The sequence below is a fragment of the Rhinatrema bivittatum genome, chromosome 6 (genome assembly GCF_901001135.1).
Source record: "Rhinatrema bivittatum chromosome 6, aRhiBiv1.1, whole genome shotgun sequence".
NCBI lineage: Eukaryota > Metazoa > Chordata > Amphibia > Gymnophiona > Rhinatrematidae > Rhinatrema > Rhinatrema bivittatum.
The window spans coordinates 275,014,850-275,037,579 of record NC_042620.1 but is presented as its reverse complement, the minus strand read 5'-3'; the positions used below and the strand labels follow the sequence as shown (position 1 = coordinate 275,037,579).

Genomic DNA, 22,730 nt, shown 5'->3' with positions numbered 1-22,730 from the left:
GGAGAGGTCCGATGGGGGCTGCAAAAAGTAAGTTGCTTCGCCGCTTCACACTGTCAGTGTCTCTTCTTCCCTCCTCCCGAAGCAGGGCGTGAAAAGCAGCCTTGCTCCGGGAGGAGGGAAGAAGAGACACTGACAGTGTGAAGCGGCGAAGCAACTTACTTTTTGCAGGCGTCCATCTTCACGAGCAGCTGGAGGCAGGAGAGGTCGTCCAATGTCCGGAGGGGGGTGCAAAAAGTAAGTCGCTTCGCCGCTTTGTACTGCCAGTCCCTTCTCCCCTCCTCCCGGAGCAAGGCTGCTTTTCGCGCCCTGCTTCGGGAGGAGGGGAGGGGGGACTGGCAGTCCCGACTTCCTGGTATCTGTCATTTCAAATGACATTTGAAATGACAGATACCAGCGTGGCTTGAAGCCCGCGCACCCAGGATACTGTATAGGCGCTCTATCCAGTAAAATGGGTTGCGCGGGCCTAACGCTTCACGGACCCTTCTTAGACGCGGTTTACATTTGCATGAAATTATAGTTCAGGATCGAGCGGTAGGTGAGCTGCACTGTGCGTGCGGCAACCGCGGGTGCGCCGGGCACTAACGCAGCTCTTCCTACTGCTCGGTACTGGATAGACCTGTAAAAACTTGTCACAGAAGTAACGTAGATAAGCAGCTGAATTAAACATGCTGTCTGGGTACGTCTTCTGTGCCACTAGGTGGCAGAGCTCTCTAAGTCTAATAAAGTCTTCAGCTAGGTGCTCCCTCTTGTATCTTCCCCGGCTTGCCTGAGACTCCTCAGTCCGTTTTTTTCCGCATGACTGATCGCACGCGGAGCTTTGTCTCTACAGACTTTGTGTTAGAGTTTGTGAGGTAAAAACAGAAAAAATATAACTTTTCCACCACAAGACAGGCTCATTTTACTATCATTCCTCGCCCAGGATTTAAATTCTGCGCTTGTGGTAAAATAATGTGTGTTATGCATAGGACCTGATCATGATCATGAAAGTTGCAGGGCTGCAGTCGTATGTCCCCCAGAGCGCAGCACCAGAGGGCAGCTTGAAATCAGCAACTAAAGACAGCACCATTGGGCTTCTATGCTCCTTCAGAGGCCTCTACTAGATCATCTCCGGGGCCTGAACGAAAAAAGAAGGCGGCATCTCACAGAAGGGCTTCTTCTTTTGACACCCCCCCCCCCAGGGCAAAATACCTACAGCCAATGCCCCTTCAAGAACCAGGGCAGGACACGGGGGATGCGTCGATGGCATCACGGCCGGACGCCTTACCGACACCAACAGCTTCCCGAAGCAAGGAACAGGAACCGTGTCCAAAGCATTGATGCGCCAAAAGAACATCGAAGCTCTGGCGCATCGAAGCACCAATGTGAGGAGCAGAGTGTGTCGCAGCTGCGTCGAGTCTAAGCACCACCAATGCACGTCGACGCAGGATCTCAAAGGCAAAAACATCTGACGCACCTGAAACACCCTGGGCCCAAGAAACATACTTCTGGTCATAAAAGGCCTAGGGAGCCTTCTCCATTACTTGTGGTCGACTCTGACAGAGACATGTCTCCACCACATCTCTTAGACAGCCAATCATCCTCTTGGGTATCAGATCCACCAGTGCACCCCAAAAGCCCATTGACCACTGTACCTCTTACTGCCCCATCACCAGTAGAGCCTCTACTGTCTATACCATCGACATCTGGGCTAGCTTCGCAAGCTATGACCCAGATAAACATCCTATCGCAATTTTTGAAGTCGATAGAACAGCAACAAAACCCGCCTTCACCGCTTCCTCCAGTGGAAGTTCCATCTATGCTGGAGGACCCATCTATTCCAGGGCCATCACCAAAGGAGCAGCCACAGGGGCCATCAACACCCCTGGAAGAATTTACTCTGACATCTTCTTCAGATGATTCATCAACAGGGTACCCCTCAGAACCAGCTCATGTCCCACCTGAACCAGCATCTCCACCTGAGGATTTAACCTATTTGCAGTTTCTAGAGAAAGTAGGTCTACTCCTAAATGTGGAAACAAGAAAGCTTCACGATCCTCGTCAGGAGATGGGCATCTTAAAAATATTTGACACTCCAAGTGAACCAGTTGCACTGGCTCAACACCAAGTGCTAAATACCCTCATGGAGAAGTCCTGGGACACACCTCTGACCACTCCATCTACTTCACGTAAAACTGATATTAAATATCACATGAAGGTCTCCCCCTATTATTCTACCGTACAACTACCACAACAGTCAGTTGTTGTAGAATCGGCAATGCAAAAGGCAAAAAAGTCTAGATTGCATTCAAATACATCACCGTCCCGAGATGCCAAATTACTGGACGACTTTACGAAGCGATCGTATCAATTGAACATGCTTAACACAAATTCAAAAACAATTTTTTTTTATCACCCAGTAGCTTTTTGAAAACTTGCAGGCTCTTAAATCATACCTGGGCACAGGGCTCCTCAGATTCTACCCTGCCTGCCAAATTCCACAACATGGAAGAAGGTTTAAGACATCTTCTGCGCTCTATATATGAAGGGTTCGAGATGTCTTCAAAATCGTCAGCAAATTCTATAGCTGCAAGACTATTAGCATGGCTCCAGTCAAGCACAATCAGGGACGAAGTCCATGATATAAGCTGGCTAACCTCCCATGCCAACCGGTTAATCTATTTGGTGACAGATTCAGTGAAACAGTCAGAAAACTAAAACAGAAAACAGCTGTATTGTCCCTAACATCCCATATCAGCCTGGATCGTTCAGACGACAATACCCATCATACAAGAAACATACTTATCAAAGGAACTACAGGACATATTCTTATTATAGGCCTCAACCTTACCAGCCGACTCACAACAACCTTACCAACAACAAGGTTCACTTCCTAGGCCAAGAGCCCCTAGCAGCTCGCCCAACAACTGAATCCCAACCAGCAAAGACACAGCAATCTTTTTGAGGATAATGCCGCCACCGGCTTTGACATTTGCAGTAGGGGGAAGATTAACCAAATTCCTCCCAGCATGGTCCAAAATCATATCCGATCAATGGGTTCTCACAGGTTATTTTGAAGGTTATTTTCTGCATTTTACATCAGTTCCACCCATACCACACTTAGTTCCCCAGAAACATCAAGCAGCGTACAAGGGCCCTCTCCTACTTGAAGTCAACATTCTTCTCCAACAAAACTGCAGTCGAACTACCTTCCTCGACACTGCACACTGGTTTCCATTCACAATACTTCCTCATTCTCAAGAAATCGGGAGGGCTACGCCCAATTCTAGACCTACGTGTGCTCAACAAATATATCGCAAAGAGAAATTCAACATGACTTCTCTCAAGTCCATCCTACCCTTCCTTCAGCCCAAAGATTGGATGTGTTCACTGGACTTGAAGGATGCATATGCCCACATACAGTGCATCCCAATTCCTGGTGTTACCTCTGTTTCCAGATGGACAACTGACCTTTCCAATACAAGGTCCTACCATTTGGCCTCTCCTCTGCCCCCAGAGTATTCACCAAATGTCTAGCAGTAGCAGTGGCACACCTCTGTCGTCAGGGGATTCAAATATTTCCTTACCTGGATGACTGGCTTGTAGTAGCACCCAACCAGAACTTACTTCTCACCATTTCTTGCCTCGACAATTTAGGTCTCCTGATCAACTACAAGAAGTCAAAACTTCAACCAACACAAACCTTGCAGTTCATTGGAACTTATATAGACACCATTCAAGACAAAGCATTCCTTCCACACCCGCGGGCACTCGCTATTTGCATGCTGTCTTCACTTCTTCTGCAATCTGCGATTGTCCCAGCCCGCCAAATCATGACCATCCTGGGACACATGGCAGCATCTATGTGATCACACACACTCGTTTACACATGCGTCGCCTCTAATGGGGCCTCAAACAGCAATGGACTCAGTTCCTACATCCATTATTGACTCCTGTACACATAACGTGCAGCATGAAGAAAGACCTACAGTGGTAGCTACTTCCATCCACACTATCCACGGGATCGCCTCTGCGACCCCCCTCGACATCAAGTAATCCTCACCACAGATGCCTTTCTCATGGGCTGGGGAGCTCACCTAAACCATCTTTAAACTAAAGGGTTATGGTCCACGTCGGAGCGCAGCCAACACATAAACCTGCTGGAACTCCGAGCAGCATGAAACACCCTTCGAGCCTTCGAACAATGTTTGCAAGGACAAACGATAATGATTCACACAGACAATCAAGTTACAATGTTTTACATAAACAAGGAAGGAGGGTCAGGTTCTTGGAACCTCTGCAAGGAAATGATACAAATCCTGGAATGGGCACACAGCAGATCCATACATCTACAAGCAACTTACTTGCCCGGAGTCAACAACTCCAGAGCAGACAAATTGAGCAGAATATTTCACCCCCACGAATGGGAACTACATCAGGAGACAGCGCATCACATGTTCTCCAATTGGGGTCTTCCCTGCATCGATCTGTTTGCAACAGAACGCAACAGAAAAGTAGACACGTTTTGTTCAGTGTACCCAAGCGCTCTCTGACTAGCTTCGTACGCTTTCCTCATAGACTGGTCCCGAGGCCTACTGTATGCTTTTCCTTCGGTACCACTCATTTCTCGCACAGTTCAACGATGCATCAAAGACAAAGCGGATTTGATTCTCGTAGCACCAGCTTGGCCAAGACAACCCTGGTACAGCTATCTCATACAACTTTCAATAAGGGACTCTGTTTCTCTGGGCAACAACCCTCAACTACTTACACAGGAGAACGGATCACTCCTTCATCCCTTTTCTTCCTTCCAAAACTTAAACATTGCTCCATAACAGTCCATTAGACTCAACTACCAAAGAAAAAGGTCACGCTATACTTCCTAGTGCGCAACGACAGGTATTGATCCCCTTACCTGCCCACCAGAATGCCTTCTCTCCTACCTTCATCTACTCTACACAGAAGGCCTAGTGACAGCCTCTCTAAGAGTACATTTAAGTGCTATAGCAGCTTATCATACTCCTCTGAATGGTGAACCCATATCCTGTCACTCTCTCGTATCCAGATTCATGAAAGGGGTATTACGCTTACACCGCCCCCCCTAGTCAAAAAACCACCAGTGCCCTGGGACATCAACATAGTCCTAGAACAACTAATGCTACCAGCATTTGAACCAGTGGACTCTTGTCACCTGAGATACCTCTCCTGGAAGGTACTCTTTTTGATTGCCCTAACATCGGCTAGACAAGTTAGTGAGTTTCAAGCCTTCACTACCCTCCTTATCTACAATTTTATCATGACATGGTAACATTACGCACACACCCAAGTTTTCTACCAAAGGTGGTTTCCAGTTTTCACTTAAATCAAACCATCACTTTACCCACTTTTTATCCAAAACCTCACGCCAATGACGAGCGGAAACTTCACATTATTGACTGTTAACGTGCACTTGTCTATTACAAACACCGCACCCACATACATAACAGACCCTCACAACCAGGGTTGCCAGGTTTTCATGAAAGAACAAGCACTGTTTTCCAAAAAAAAAAGCCCAAAACACGTGAGATTGAAATTTTATTTTTTTTATAGCATTTAACGCTTGAAATACTTTTGTAATGCACACAAAACAGCTGACTTTATTGTAATAAATTGTTGTAGCTCTCACAGTTAACTAAAACAAGGTCTGACAATTAGTGATAACAGCCAGTTAGTTCTTCATTCTCTATATGGTCAGCATTGTCACGATATATATTTTCGTTGAATCGCTTCAGCATATTACTACCTGGCAAGAAGCTGGTACAGCAAATTCCCTCCCCACCACATCTCTGGCCCCCCCAAACTCATTCCCCCCTCCCTACCCCCTCCGAGAACATCTCTGGCCCCCACATTCTCATTCTCCCCTCCAAATATACTAATTCCTCCCCTCCGGATACCTGGCTGTATCTGCAGTCTGAAGATTCCTTCTCTGTTGCTTGCTGCTGCGCTGCAATGCCGTGCTGCTGGCCTTCCAGGTCTGCCCATGTGGGATGCTTGTGCATGCCGTGCTGGGTCTGCCCACAAATGTGCTCAAGAAGGTTTGCCGCTCTGATTGGCTTACTGCTGCAATATAGGGTGCGCCTGCTATGGACAGGCTTCATCGCAGCAGCAGCAGCCAATCACTGTAACATCAGAGCACAAGTCCCGCCCAACAAGCCCAAAAAAACACGACTGGCAGAAAAAATAGCCCAATTAAAAGCAACCAGCGAATCAGAAAAAACCCCGCGAATGATTAGAAAAAGAAGCCCAATCTTGCGGTAAATAAGCGAGGGTGGCAACACTGCTCACAACTCTTCCTCTCATTTAATCCAAATGCATCAGGATTTCTAGTGACACAACAAACTTTATCTTCCTGGATATCCAATTGCATACAGCTCTGCTATCAAAAACGTTAAGAACATCTATCAACAACACCTAAGGCGCATCAAGTTCATGCAATGGCCACGATCACCCACATCCACGAAGTACCGCTCATAGACATCTGAAAGGCGGCGACGTGATCATCCCTGTATACTTTCACATCCCATTACTGTTTAGACAAAAGACTGCGAACAATGCGCACATGGGCCTGACTATACTACAGATGAACACATGTTCTACACATAAAACGCCTTCCTAAGAACTGTCCGCCTATAATTCACATATTGAGCAAAAAAAACCCCACTTATATCTCTGCTCAATACGACAGCTGGGGACTACCAGACAGCATGGCTAATTCAGCTGCTTATCTACGTGAAAAAAGCAAGTTTGCTTACCATAAACACTGTTTTCTGTAGATAGCAGATGAATTAGCCATGCTGACCCACCCGCCTCTCCAGACAGTTCCGACATGGTATACTACTTGCTTTGATACGGACTGAGGAGCCTCAGGCAAGCCTGGGAAGATACAAGAGGGAGCACCTAGCTGAAAGACTTTACTATACTTGGAAATCTCCGCCACCTAGTGGCACAGAAAACGTACCCAGACAGCATGGCTAATTCATCTGCTATCTATAGAAAACACCGTTTACGGTAAGCAAACTTGCTTTTCCAGTGAAATGGTCCTGCATACATCTTATTTGACTCTTAATTCTGCGTATCCATGTTGACTAAAACAGTCGTCTCAGTTCTTTACAAATGACTAATTCTAGCACATGTTCACAGCACATTACATATTTCTGAACTAAGAAAAAGTCATCGCACAGGTTAAACCCATTTTTGTCAGATGGGAACCTAGGAGGCTCACTAATGTAGGCCTTGAGATTAGGTTTCAATAATAGAATCAAACTGACAGCTGGCTCTGTCTGGCAGGCTGCAGGCATTGTAGTTTTGTAGCTGGTTCTGGCAGACTACATGGGAAAGAGGAAGCCAGATTTGAGCAACAATCATGCTAGTATTACGGGCTGTCAAGATTATTACAGAAGTTTGTGGTTGGCATGGGAAAGGTGGGTAAGAGAGGGGACTAAGGATTTTTATTCCTGTCTACCCAAGATGGTGGATTACAAGGAAGGAAGACCAAAAAGCTTGTCCTGGCAGTTGGGATGTATGCTTTACTGCAGACAGGATGGACTAGATGGTCTTTGGCTGATGTTATCCATTTGTTACAGTGTTGTCATTTGTGTGGGTAGTTCTTACCAGCACTTTCTTAGCACAAGGACAGTTGAATCCAAAACCGGTGGGTTATGTACCTCTACCAGCAGATGGAGAATGAGCAAAGCTGACATCAGAGGGTGTTCCTGCCGGAGGGCTGTATTCAGAAGCTGATGGCGCAGATGCGTCTGTTGACAAACACAATATGCCCAAAAGTGTGGTCCTATTTTCAAGTGCTCTGATGGCAGCAACCCTGGAAGTGGTGCCATGCACGAGAGCGCATCCTCCCATTGTTATTTTTGCAATGATCAGCAATGTTTAATTATCTGTATTCTATTTGAATCGTGTAAACCGTTGTGATGGCTGCACAGAATGACTGTATATAAAACTCAGCAAATAAAATATGCACCAAGTCCTTTTCAGCACACTCTGCTGTCTTAGAGCTCCGTCTCAAGAATTCGATTCAGCGCCACCTGCCAATGGAGGTCTGCTCTCAACTACAGTTGTAGTTAAAATCGGATTAACTAAGAAAGGGTGTTTCCCGATGATCACCGGACTGGCTAGTACTGACGACAGATGCGAGCTTCCAGGATTGGGGAGCTCATTCAGGAGCTCTTGGCACAAGGGTGCTAGAGTACAGAAGAGTCTTTCTGGAACATCAGCCGACTGGCAGCATGTGCAGTCCAGTTGGCATACTTGCAGTTCGGCAACAGATTGCAGGGTTGAGCGGTCCAGATAAATGGCTTATATCAATCGGCAGGGAGGAACCTAGAAGCGAGCAAGTGTTGCAGGAAATAGCCCAACTTATGGAATGGGCGGAAGTGCATCTTTAGGCTATCTCAGCGTCACACATTGCAGGAAAAAACAATGTAAGAGCAGACATTTAACAGACAGAGTCTGGATCCAAGAGAATGGGAATTCCCAAACAAGCTGTTTCAGCTGATAGTGTATCACTGGAGCCTTCCATTTCTGGACCTGCTGGCGACTTCTCGTAATGCGAAGGTTCTTCAATTCTTCAGTCGCAGGAGAGATCCAAAGTCCTTGGGCATCAATGCCCTTGTGCAGGAGTGGCTGGAGGGCAAGCTGCTGAATGCCTTTCCCCCTTGGCCCATGTTGGGAAGAATGGTTTGGAAGATAGAGAGTGACTGGGGGATGGTGTTTCTGGTGGTACCAGATTGGTCCAGGAGACTGTAGTATGCAGATCTGCAAAGGCTCCGGCGGACTCAACCCTCCAGTTTCTGGCGAACAGGGATCTGCTACGGCAGGGACCTGTTCTTCATGAACCTCCAAATCTATTTTGTCTTATGGTATGGCCCTTGAGAGGGCTCTGTTGCTGAAGCATGGATGTTCTACTGCGGTGATTTCCACCTTGCTACGAGTGAGAATTTGGCACGTGTTTGAGACTTGGTGTGAAGATAGAGTGGTTATTCCTTGTTCGGTTAAGATCTCGCTCGTTTTGGAATTTTTGCGGAATGGCTTGAATAAAGAGTTGGCCCTTAATTCCTTAAAGGTACAGGTGATGGCTCTTGCCTGTTTCTGAGGTCAGGTGAATGGTGGATCCTTGTTGGCTCATCCAGATGTGTCCCATTTTTTGAAAGGAGTGAAGCACCTTCATCCTCCCTTGCGGTTACCAGTCCCCTTGTTAAGTCTTAATCTTGGGATTTTTTAGCAGGCCCTACTTTTTGACTAATGCAAAACTGACCTTAAAAACAGGGTTTCAAGTGACAATTTATTCTGCATGTCGTGTACCTGAACTACAGGTCTTGTCTTGCCGGGTGCCTTTTCTGCAAGCGACTCCAGGGGCACTACAGCTGTATGCAGTTCCTTCCTTTGCCAGAATTGGTCTCTGATTTTCACTTTAATTTTTTCCTTGCCGTCTCTGGACAGGGCAAGAGATGCGGAGGAATATCGCCTGTTATGGCCCTTGGATGTGAAGAGGTACATCTTGAGCTATTTAGAGGTTTCTGAACCTCTCAGGAAGACGAACCGGCTGTTTATACAAATGAGAGGAATAAACAGGGTGAGCTGGCATCGCAGGCTATAATAGCCCACTGGATTAAGGAAGTAGTCATGGCAGCATATGTGGATGCTGAGCAGCTGTTGCCTAGTCAGGTTAGGGCTCATTCCACTAGGGCTTAGGCCAGGGCTTCCTAAACTGAGTCTCCATGATATGCAAATTTATCTCATGAATATTCATTGTGGATCTCCTGAAAACCCAACTGGCTGTGGGGTCCCCAGGATAGGTTTGGGAAGCTCTGGCTTAGACAGTGTCATGGGCAGAGGTTAGATTGTCTCCTGTTGACATTTTACCAAGCTGCGAAGTGGTCCTCTTTACACACCTTTTCCAGGTATTATCGCCTGGATGTTGCAGGCCCAGGAGGATGCAGCCTTCGCACGTTCGGTTTTGATTGGTATGCGGGCAGCCTCCACGCGCAGGTCACCAGAGGCAGGCAGAGCTCCGGAGTCTCAATGCGTGGATGAGACGATGGTGCAAGGAAGAGGGATTCAGTTTTGTTAGGAACTGGGGAACCTTTTGGGGGAAGGGGGAGTCTCTTCCGAAGGGATGGGCTCCACCTTAACCAGGGTGGAACCAGACTGCTGGCGCAAACCTTTAAAAAGGAGATAGAGCAGCTTTTAAACTAGAACAAAGGGGAAAGCCGACAGTCGCTCAGCAGCGCATGGTTCGGAGAGATGTATCTTTAAAGGATACTAATGATGCATTAGAATTAGGGCATCCCGACAGTGAGGTTCCAATAATTAGAAAAGTAGTCCAAGTGCCTGTAACTAAAAACTCACCTGAGCTAAAAAATTCTAACTTATCCCTATCAATTAAAAAGCAGAATAAAAATACAATCAAAAAACAAACTTTGAAATGTTTGTATGCTAATGCCAGAAGTCTAAGTAGTAAGATGGGAGAACTAGAATGTATAGCAGTAAATGATGACATAGACTTAATTGGCATCTCAGAGACATGGTGGAAAGAGGATAACCAATGGGACAGTGCTATACCGGGGTACAAATTATATCGCAATGACAGAGAGGAGCAGTCGGGAGGAGGTGTGGCGCTTTATGTCCGGGATGGCATAGAGTCCAACAGGATAAACATCCTGCATGAGACTTAATACAAAATTGAATCTTTATGGGTAGAAATCCCTTGTGTATCAGGGAAGACTACAGTGATAGGGGTATACTACCGTCCACCTGGTCAAGATGGTGAGATGGACAGTGAAATGCTAAGAGAAATTAGGGAAGCTAACCAAATTGGTAGTGCAGTAATAATGGGAGACTTCAATTACCCCAATATAGACTGGGTAAATGTATCATCGGGTCACGCTAGAGAGATAACGTTCCTGGATGGAATAAATGATAGCTTTATGGAGCAATTGGTTCAGGAACCGACGAGAGAGGGAGCAATTTTAGATCTAATTCTCAGTGGAGCACAGGACTTGGTGAGAGAGGTAACGGTGGTGGGGCCGCTTGGCAATAGTGATCATAATATGATCAAATTTGATTTAATGACTGGAAAAGGAACAGTGTGCAAATCCAAGGCTCTCGTGCTAAACTTTCAAAAGGGAAACTTTGATAAAATGAGAAAAATTGTTAGAAAAAAACTGAAAGGAGCAGCTACAAAAGTAAAAAATGTCCAAGAGGCGTGGTCATTGTTAAAAAATACCATTCTAGAAGCACAGTCCAGATGTATTCCACACATTAAGAAAGGTGGAAAGAAGGCAAAACGATTACCGGCATGGTTAAAAGGGGAGGTGAAAGAAGCTATTTTAGCCAAAAGATCTTCATTCAAAAATTGGAAGAAGGATCCAACAGAAGAAAATAGGATAAAGCATAAACATTGGCAAGTTAAATGTAAGACATTGATAAGACAGGCTAAGAGAGAATTTGAAAAGAAGTTGGCTGTAGAGGCAAAAACTCACAGTAAAAACTTTTTTAAATATATCCGAAGCAGAAAGCCTGTGAGGGAGTCAGTTGGACCGTTAGATGATCGAGGGGTTAAAGGGGCACTTAGAGAAGATAAGGCCATCGCGGAAAGATTAAATGATTTCTTTGCTTCGGTGTTTACTGAAGAGGATGTTGGGGAGGTACCCGTAATGGAGAAGGTTTTCATGGGTAATGATTCAGATGGACTGAATCAAATCACGGTGAACCTAGAAGATGTGGTAGGCCTGATTGACAAACTGAAGAGTAGTAAATCACCTGGACCGGATGGTATACACCCCAGAGTTCTGAAGGAACTAAAAAATGAAATTTCAGACCTATTAGTAAAAATTTGTAACTTATCATTAAAATCATCCATTGTACCTGAAGACTGGAGGATAGCAAATGTAACCCCAATATTTAAAAAGGGCTCCAGGGGCGATCCGGGAAACTACAGACCGGTTAGCCTGACTTCAGTGCCAGGAAAAATAGTGGAAAGTGTTATAAACATCAAAATCACAGAACATATAGAAAGACATGGTTTAATGGAACAAAGTCAGCATGGCTTTACCCAGGGCAAGTCTTGCCTCACAAATCTGCTTCACTTTTTTGAAGGAGTTAATAAACATGTGGATAAAGGTGAACCGGTAGATATAGTATACTTGGATTTTCAGAAGGCGTTTGACAAAGTTCCTCATGAGAGGCTTCTAGGAAAAGTAAAAAGTCATGGGATAGGTGGCGATGTCCTTTCGTGGATTGCAAACTGGCTAAAAGACAGGAAACAGAGAGTAGGATTAAATGGGCAATTTTCTCAGTGGAAGGGAGTGGACAGTGGAGTACCTCAGGGTTCTGTGTTGGGACCCTTACTGTTCAATATATTTATAAATGATCTGGAAAGAAATACGACGAGTGAGATAATCAAATTTGCAGATGACACAAAATTGTGCAGAGTAGTTAAATCACAAGCAGATTGTGATAAATTGCAGGAAGACCTTGTGAGACTGGAAAATTGGGCATCCAAATGGCAGATGAAATTTAATGTGGATAAGTGCAAGGTGATGCATATAGGGAAAAATAACCCATGCTATAATTACACGATGTTGGGTTCCATATTAGGTGCTACAACCCAAGAAAGAGATCTAGGTGTCATAGTGGATAACACATTGAAATCGTCGGTTCAGTGTGCTGCGGCAGTCAAAAAAGCAAACAGAATGTTGGGAATTATTAGAAAGGAATGATGAATAAAACAGAAAATGTCATAATGCCTCTGTATCGCTCCATGGTGAGACCGCACCTTGAATACTGTGTACAATTCTGGTCGCCGCATCTCAAAAAAGATATAATTGCGATGGAGAAGGTACAGAGAAGGGCTACCAAAATGATAAGGGGAATGGAACAACTCCCCTATGAGGAAAGACTAAAGAGGTTAGGACTTTTCAGCTTGGAGAAGAGACGACTGAGGGGGGATATGATAGAGGTGTTTAAAATCATGAGAGGTCTAGAACGGGTAGATGTGAATCGGTTATTTACTCTTTCGGATAGTAGAAGGACTAGGGGACACACTCCATGAAGTTAGCATGGGGCACATTTAAAACTAATCGGAGAAAGTTCTTTTTTACTCAACGCACAATTAAACTCTGGAATTTGTTGCCAGAGAATGTGGTTCGTGCAGTTAGTATAGCTGTGTTTAAAAAAGGATTGGATAAGTTCTTGGAGGAGAAGTCCATTACCTGCTATTAAGTTCACTTAGAGAATAGCCACTGCCATTAGCAATGGTTACATGGAATAGACTTAGTTTTTGGGTACTTGCCAGGTTCTTATGGCCTGGATTGGCCACTGTTGGAAACAGGATGCTGGGCTTGATGGACCCTTGGTCTGACCCAGTATGGCATTTTCTTATGTTCTTATGTTCTTATGCCCTGTTCAGGAGTAGCTTTGGTATATCCCACTGGTTTTGGATTCACCTGTCTGTATGCTAAGAGAGGAGAAATTACTACTCACCTGATAATTTCCTTTTCCTTAGTACAGACAGGTGAATCCAGCTTCCCACCCTCAGCTGCTGAATGGTTGTGCTATGGTCCTCCTGCTTGGCTGTGTTCCAGGGAATACTGGTAAGTGTCTATCCAGTCCCTAGATTAGTGTTTCACTTTGAGCTCAGTGTTAACCATTCCAGCACTGAGTCAAAAGATATGTTAATAATCAAATTTTGCTAGTTTGTCCACATTTGGTTTTTGCAGAGAATACTGGTACGCTGATGTCACTGTAGGGGTATATGTACTGTAATGTCAGTTTTCCTAGCGTGTAGCAGAAGGACTCAGGACCAATGGGTATAGTGTACGCCTGATAGCAGTTGGAGATGGATCAGATTTCAGTCTGACGTCAGCCCTAGTACATATACCCCTGCAGGAGTCTCCATAGCAGTTAGAGAGACTATGCATGCTAGCACAGCGTTAGAGTAATTTTACCAAAGAAAACCAACTTAAGAAGAAAATCTTACCTCTACAGACGAGCCCTGCTCTCCTGCGGTGACACCCGTTAGGTCCCTTCCCCAGTTGAGATTTCCCGAGGTGATTTCCGCGATCCCTCAGAGGTAAGCCTCTGTCCGGCGGCCGACCCTCGGCGGGGACCTAGCCCCCGACCGACCCTCGGCAGGGACCTAGCCCCCGACATGGGGTGAGGCTGAGAGGCAGCGGGTGCTACCTCGAGCTCGGCGGTGAAGGTATTTTCCCTCTCCCCCCCGCAGCTGGAGACCACCTAGAACGAAACTGGGAAGCGCCGAGACAAGGTAAGGTAGAAATCTATTTAAAAGGCTCTGGTCTCCGAAGCTCAAGGAGACGCACAGGTCACCAGCCGGGACCAGTGATCAGCCTTAGCAGGGCTAGACCCCAGTCAGATCAGAGGGCCCTCCCATGTGGAGACCCTCTGAGGTGGTCGCCATATTGTCCGCGTGGTCGCCGTCACCAATTTGGCTCTGTTCGCCGCCCTGTCCGCCATTTCGATCTTAGTGCATGTCACATGCACAAGTACCGGGCGCACAAGTGACACATTTAGCCACGTGCTTACTGTGCCGGGCGCATAATTTCGACCAGTGCGCACATCTCCCTGCACGTGCGCACCAAACCTACGCGCGCAACTTCGCACACCGGAGCGCACAACTGTATTGTACGTCCACAAGCCATAGCACCACTGGAAAATAAACTCAAAGCTCAGGGCCTTTGCCCAACATGCCACAGAGCTGCACAGCATGAGGAGGCCACAGCCCTGTGTATACAGTGCAAAGAGGCCCTAGGGGACCCAACTCATGGCCCTCCCCAGCCGGTACCGGATCCCAGCCTCTCGAGCAGTACGCCGGACCTAGCATTACACAGCGTAACCCCCCCTCAAACGGGGCTCCCCAGAGACATAGCGCCCCCTAGTCTAGACCCAGCATCTATCTCCTGGGTGGAATTCTTCAAAGGTCTGCATACCTTCGTCCACATGCAACCGGGGCCTCCTATAATGTGGCCTCAGGCTCCACCAGAGGACCTCAACATGCCGGGACCCTCTATGCCCAGGGAAATGATCCCTCCACCCAGAAGCCCCACCTTCGGGGACACGGACATCTCAGATGAGGAGTCAGAACCCCTGGAGGAAGGGGAACTCCCTCCGGGGACAAAACCCCATCGAACGATGAGACGCTTCTTCACCAAGGACGAGCTTCTAGACCTGGTCACACACAGCTTAAAAGAGCTTGCCATCCCGGGCACAAGTGCCTCAGGGGAACCTAAGACGAACCCACTTTTGGAGGGATTCCGTCAGACCTCCTGCCATTTCCCAGTATTACAAGCCGTCCAGCAACTAATTAATCTGGAATGGGAGGCCCCAGAAACCACGTTCAAAGGGGGCTGGGCTCTGGCAGCCATGTACCCTCTGGACCCAGCTGCCAAAGATCTCCTGGCATGTCCAAAAGTGGATGCCTTGGTCTGCGCGGTCTCGAAGTGCTTTACTATCCCGGTGGAGGGAGGAGCAGCACTCAAGGATGCTCAAGACAGACGTCTGGAATCTATCCTCAAACAGTCCTTTGAAGGCTCCGCTATGTCTTTACAGGTCGCGGCCTGCTGTGCTGTGGTGACACACGCCTGCTTAGCACAGACCAGGAACAACACTCCTGGGGAAGCCCTGGAACCAGCTGTATCATTCCTCGCGGACACCGCTTCGGATCTGGTATGCACAGCAGCTAGAGGAGTCTCATCCGCCGTGGCAGCCAGAAGACAAATCTGGCTCCGAAACTGGTCAGCCGACGCATCCTCCAAAACGAGACTCACAAGGATGCCTTTCAAGGGAACACTCCTGTTCAGAAACTAACTAGAGAAACTAGCCAACAAATGGGGCGAGTCCCCACTGCCACGGCTACCGGAGGACAGGAATAAGAGAAACCAGCAATCCTTCTCCTGGACTTCCAGGGGCAGAGGATCACAGCGCTTCAACCCATATAGAAGCTCATATCAAGCGGCCCGCCCCGCAGGCCGGAGCCAGTCCTTTCGGAACAAGCACAATAAAAGGGGAGCCAGCTCGGGCCCAGGCCCCAGCCGCACCCCACAATGAAAATCAGCCAACCCATCCAAAGGAAGAAGCCATAGGGGGCAGACTGGCCCTATTCTTCCAAAGATAAGTCGAGATAACTTCGGACAAGTGGGTCCTATCCATCATTCGAGAGGGATATTACCTGGATTTCCACCACCTCCCTCCGGACAAGTTTGTGGAATCTCTCTGCCACGACCCTTCCAAGAGAATGGCAGTGGAAGCTACACTGACCAGATTACTAGCCTTAGAGGCTATAACACCGGTGCCTCCACAACAAATAAATACTGGCCATTATTCCATCTATTTTATCGTTCCCAAGAAGGAAGAAACGTTCAGACCTATCCTGGACCTCAAGGTGGTCAACCGTCACCTGAAGATTCCTTGCCTGTGCATGGAAACCCTACACTTAGTAATAGGGCGATATAATCGGGAGAGTTTCTTACCTCCCTGGATCTGTCGGAAGCCTACCTACACATTCCGATCCATCAAGAGCATCAGCGTTTTCTACGCTTCTCGATCCTGGACCGTCACTACCAGTTCCGGGCACTACCTTTCGGGTTAGCCACTGCACTCCAGATGTTCACCAAGATCATAGTGGTGGTGGCAGCAACACTGAGGAAGGAAGGAATCTGAGTGCACCCTTTATCTAGACTATTGGCTGATCAGAGCGAAATCCCCAGAGGAAAGCTACCAGGCAACCAACGCTACTGGAGAGCCTCGGGTGGGTGGTCAACACAAACAAGAGCTGCCTGCAGCCTTCCCAATCTCTAGAATACTTGGGAGTCCGGTTCGACACCAAACAAGACAAGGTCATCCTGACACAGACAAGGAGATCAAAACTGATGACCCAGTTACGAACCCTTTTGAGCGAACTTCGCCCCACAGCATGGGATTATCTACAATTTCTTGGCCTCATGGCAACCACACTGGAAGTAGTCCCATGGGCACGAGCTCACATGAGACCCCTTCAATGCTCACTACTATCACGATGGAATCCACTGTCCCAGAACTACACTGTATGGCTTCAGTTCCCGGACAAAGTTCGGGCCAAACTACGATGGTGGCTACAAGAAGCCCATCTGAGCCAGGGAACGAGACTATCCTCCCCAACCTGGATCCTACTCACCACGGATGCCAGCCTACGAGGATGGGGAGCACACTGCCAGGAGCTAACCACCCAAGGGCAATGGAACGAAGAAGAGTTGGGATGGAACATCAATCGCCTAGAAGCCTGAGCAGTCAGACTAGGCTGCCTAAGGTTCAGTCACAGACTCCGAGGCAAAGCGGTCAGAGTAATGTCAGACAACGCCACAACAGTGGCCTACATCAACTGTCAGGGAAGAACCAGAAGCCAACAGGTGTCTCTGGAAATAGACCTCCTAATGTCATGGGCGGAAGTGAATCTTCAAGAGATCTCGGCCATCCACATTGCCGGGAAAGACAATGTTGCGGCGGACTACCTCAGCAGAGAAAGTGTAGATCCAGGAGAGTGAAAACTGTCAACCACAGCATTCCAATTGATAGTAAACAGTTGGGGAACACCAACCATGGACCTCCTGGCAAACCAGTCCAATGCCCAAGTACCCAGTTTCTTCAGCCGCAGGCGGGAGCCCCAGTCCCAGGGAATCTATATCCTGGTACAGACCTGGCCACAGGAGACTGTTATACACCTTCCCGCCGTGGCCCCTATTGGGCGCGATCATCCACAAGATAGAACACCACAGGGGACCAGTACTTCTGGTGGCCTCGGACTGGCCAAGAAGACCGTAGTACACAGACATGCGAAGACTGCTGGCAGGGAACCCCCTGCCGCTACCCCCACACAGAGACCTGCTCCAACAGGGACCGATCCTCCACGAGGGTCCAGCTCGATTCTTTCTTACAGTCTGGCCATTGAGAGGACTTGCCTAAGGAGGAGAGGATACTCGGGGCAGTAATTGACACCCTACTCCGAGCACGCAAGTTCTCCACATCCCTAACATACATAAGGATTTGGAGAGTATTCGAAGCCTGGTGCGAGGACCACGACATCATATCATGCTCAGTCAAAATTCCTGCGATTTTGGAATTTCTACACAACTGCCTACAGAAGGGATTGTCCCTCAACTCCATCAAGGTACAGGTGGCCGCATTGTCATGCTACGGAACCAAGAGCGGCAGCATAGCCTCTCACCCGGATGTTTCACGCTTCCTGAAAGGAGTCAAACACATCTGACCACCCCTAAAGTGGCCGGTGCCTCTTTGGAACCTCAACCTGGTCCTAGATTTCCTAGCAGGAACCTCCTTCGGACCTCTCCGCGGCCTGTCTCTCCGACTATTAACATTGAAGACAGCCTTCCTGTTGGCAGTCTGTTCAGCCAGTCGTATATCCGAACTATAAGCACTGTCCTGCCGGGAGCCGTTCCTCAGACTCACCCCGGGAACCATCCAGTTATGCACAGTTCCATCGTTCCTCCCCAAAGTGATGTCTCACTTCCATCTCAACCAAACCATCTCGCTACCATCGCCAGATGAGCATAAGAATTCGGAAGAAGCTCGAAGTCTATGCCATCTCAACGTCGGCAGGCTCCTAATCAGATACCTGGAAAGGTCAGAATCCCTACAAAAAACGGGCCATCTATTCATCCTTCACAGCGGGAAGAAGCTAGGGGAAGCGGCCTGGGGAGCAACCATAGCCCGCTGGATCAAAGAAGTCATCAAGGCGGCCTACATAGAAGCAGGCAAACCACCGCCTTTACAAGTCAAGTCCTATTCTAGAGCCCAGGCAGTGTCCTGGGCGGAAACCAAGATGCTGTCACCCGCCGATATCTGCAGGGCAGCAACATGGTCCTCCATCCACACCTTCTCCAGGTTTTACCGCCTGGATGTTCAGGCTCGGGAGAACACAGCATTTTCAAGGGCAGTACTAAGTGGGTCACGGGCAGCCTCCCACCCAGTTCGGGAGTAGCTTTTATACATCCCATTGGTCCTGAGTCCATCTGCTACACGCTAAGAAATGGAGAAATTACTTACCCGATAATTTCGTTTTCCTTAGTGTAGACAGATGGACTCAGCATCCCGCCCACGGCTGCCGTTACTGATGGAATTCTCGGGGGACAACCCCAGGAGCGAGTGATTCATGGGTAAGCCATGCTTCCCTTCATCTAGGACACCCACCCTACCGGGTGTCGATGTTTCTCGGTTGAGGGCACGGGCAGTCTCCAACTATAGCCAATTCAACCAGTTCAAATTAATCAAGTTAACCAAGTTATAATGTTGTTCAAGTTATCCAAGTTATAAAGTTAATCAAGTTATTCAAATTATTCATTCATACCTATATCCACAATTGCTTTTCAAGGAGATTACTGAAGAGCTGCACTTCCTGCAGGGGTATATGTACTAGGGCTGACGTCAGATTGAAATCTGATCAGTCTCCAACTGCTATCAGGAGTACACTATACCCATTTGGTCCTGAGTCCATCTGTCTACATTAAGGAAAACGAAATTATCAGGTAAGTAATTTCTCCATTTGCTCAGTCTCCATCTGCTGGTGGAGGTGCATAACCTACTGGTTTTGGATTCACCTGTCTGTACTAAGGAAAAGGAAATTATCAGGTAAAATAAGCAATTTCTCCTTTAAAATTGCACAACATGTAAGATAAAGCATGTGTCTTCATCTACTTTTACTATTTACCCTTTCCATAGTGCCACTAAACATACAGACATGGCAGCAGGGTTATATCCCCACCCTGTATTTCCACTATACATACTATTGCCACGTTAGTTAATGTGACCTAACAGTAAGTGACCTTTGTGTTTCCCTGCTTCCTCAGGTTAGAGATGAATACCGCACAGATTATGATGCTGGGCGAGGTGGTTTTGGAAAAATAATTCAGTGGCAGAAGACTAGTACTCAGACTGCAATATATTAATCTGAATTGGCACCTCAGAAGCAGAAAATGCATCATGTGCCATGTTACTGTTTACGGACTCAGTTTCAAGAGATGATCCCAGTTTCTAGAAGACCGGAGGTTCAACATTTGTGTTACAGGATCCTGCAAGGGAGAAAGGCAGATAGTCCCAGCACAAGGAAGTTCCCAAAACTTCACACTCCCCTACCACTGCCCAGGAACAGAAAAATTAACAAAATAAACTCAGCAAGATATAAAAACTATCAATGAAAACAGAGGATTTGCTGCCCAGTAGGTGGGCCTCCAGTCATATTCTCTTAATAATGAAATTCATACCGTAAATACCTCTGCAGTGTATCCATACTCTGTTGCAGAAATTTGTAATAAAAGCCTTGCATAGTAATTGGGCTGTTTGAAAATGTGGTCGGGCTCAATTAGGTTGTAGAGAACCCTGCTAGCTCACACCTGTACCTGTATGCATGTTCCTGTTTCCACATATGCTATACAATGACTCTGCAATGGTTTTTAATTCTTACTTCTGCAAACATTTTTAAAATAAAATAGGAATATGGCCCATTTGTGAGATTTTCTTTGGGAGAAAATTGTTCTGCACTGCTATGATTCTGAAACTAAAGCCATTTTGATGGTAGATCTTAATTTTTGGTTGCATGTAGTTCTACCAGAAAATCTTTATATGGAGATTGGGTAATGGGAAGAAGGTGCCACATGATGGTACAGTAATGTTGATTTGAAACCCATTGTAGCTTAATCATACTTTTTAGAGGAATTTTGCCCAGCAGTTGTCTTTTCCGTTTAGGTTTCTAGCTCAGTCAGAACCAACCTCTACTAGGTGCTGGTGTTATGAATTTTCATTTGCAGCTACCCCCTTAATTTCCTTATTTTATACTCCCTTTCTGATATACACACCTATCCCAGCCATTGCAGTGACAGCCATTGCCTAAGGGCAACAAAGCATGGCTTTTGTAAAATGCTGTGGGTGTCACCTGGATCCTAGGTGTTGTCTGGAATTAAAGGGCCTTTTCAAAGCTTTCCAACTGTTTGAGCCTTGCTTAAAAGGAACAGTAGTCCAAATCCAGCCAGATACTATGGTTATAATGTACTAAGTAAAGAAAGACTGAGGAAGAGAGACTTGATGTTCATCTTCCAGGCAAAGCCAATACCTTAACAGATTCATTGAGTTATTATAAACCAGCTTCATGAGTGTTCTCTACATCCCAGAGCATTTCAATTCCTCTTTCAACTTAACTCTAGGAAATGCTGCAAATAGCTTATTTGCAGTCCTATTAAATCATACACACCTTCTTTACTGCTCAAAAAGATCATTGCCACATGCCCTGATGTCAGCTGCTTTCTCTATTCTGTGGAGCAAACATCTGATGTATGCCTTCCCACCCATACCTCTCATTGCCAAAACTATATTCAGGTTAAGAAAAGACAGGGCAAATGATCTAATAGCTCCCTTTTGGCCACATAATTTATAATTTCTGTGGTTTTGAAGGCTGTCACTTGACCAGTTCATCTGCAAATATACCCAACTCTTACTATTATGAAGGGTCCCTTTGTTACCCCAGCCTTTAAAGTCTGACTGATAACTTGTGCTTGCTATCAATGCTATTGATACCCACAGAGGTAAAAGATGTAATTTTAGTAGCAAGAACTAACTCAATTCCTTTCTTAATGGTTGGAGATAGATACACTATATATGATTTATAATCATCCTCATCTCAGAATGTTAATACTTGAAAATATGTGACCGTCATAATAGGCATCATTGAATGATTTCACATAATCTGTTCTCCACCTTAAGCATTGGTCTTAACATAAGCCATTAATATATTTTATTTTTGATGCAAATAAAATATCACAACTTAAGCTCAATGTCCTTTATCTCTGAATATATCTAGTAAACAAACATATCTTTGTTTTGCTGTGGTGAACATTGTCTTGTCATTTGCCAATAAGCTTCTGGGTTGCCTGTACTAGCCTGACAATAGAAAATGTTTTGGACTTATTAGTACTACTTCAGGGTACAGTCACCAAATATCTGTAAATTAAAACTATATTATTGTTAACCAAGATGTTGCACCTAATTTTGCATCACCTCGCAAAAGTAAATGCTCTCACTTCATATTTCACCAGTGTTCTAAAGATGGTGTGTCACAGGAACTGATATCACTATCCCTTATTTCCCTCCCTTTAAATAATTGTCAATCAAATCAGAGATTTTTTAGCGTCTTGTCAGATGAATCCAGAACCCGTGAGTTAAGTACTTCTACCAGCAGATGGAGATGGAGCAAAGCTGACTTCACATTATGTATACTCCTGCAGTGACATCAGCCTGCCAGTATTCTCAGTCTCCAGCAGATGGTGAATGTGCATCTCCCTAGTGTGGATTGCTTCAAGTTTTAAAAGGAGAAATAAAAGGAAATTTAATTTGCTCCGCTCTCCTGCAGTTATACCAAATGGTCCCTCCCCCAGTTGAGAATTCCTGAGGTGATTTCTATGGTCTCTCAGATGAGTGCCTTGGTCCAGTAGCTGGTTTTATAAGTCTGCTTGGACTTAGCTGTGTAGGAAGCTGTGTGTGGGTGTGACTGTATGTGCCCTCTCTCACTGCAGCCGGAGACTATCTCTGTACTTGACCAGGAAATGCTGAACTCAAGTAAGGCTAAAAAAAAAAAAAAAATGGAGGGTTTTTTTTTTTTTTGTAGGGCTTCCTTACTCTATGCTTGGTGGGCTGTTCTGACA

General features: G+C 46.4%; 1 protein-coding gene across 2 annotated transcripts in view; it reads left to right on the top strand.

Moving 5' to 3' along the window:
• Positions 1-21,857, top strand: part of LOC115094312 (nuclear cap-binding protein subunit 2-like) — a 49,690-nt gene extending 27,833 nt beyond the window's left edge. Inside the window, exons 4-5 of one of the 2 annotated variants that reach the window (XM_029607247.1) lie at positions 13,535-13,622; positions 19,887-19,970. In XM_029607247.1, the coding sequence (XP_029463107.1) occupies positions 13,535-13,622; positions 19,887-19,891 (93 nt within the window). In that variant the 3' untranslated portion in view covers positions 19,892-19,970. Of the gene's footprint in view, positions 1-13,534; positions 13,623-19,886 lie in introns of both variants that reach the window. The other variant, XM_029607245.1, reaches the window with a different exon arrangement.
• The last annotated feature ends 873 nt before the right edge of the window (positions 21,858-22,730 follow it).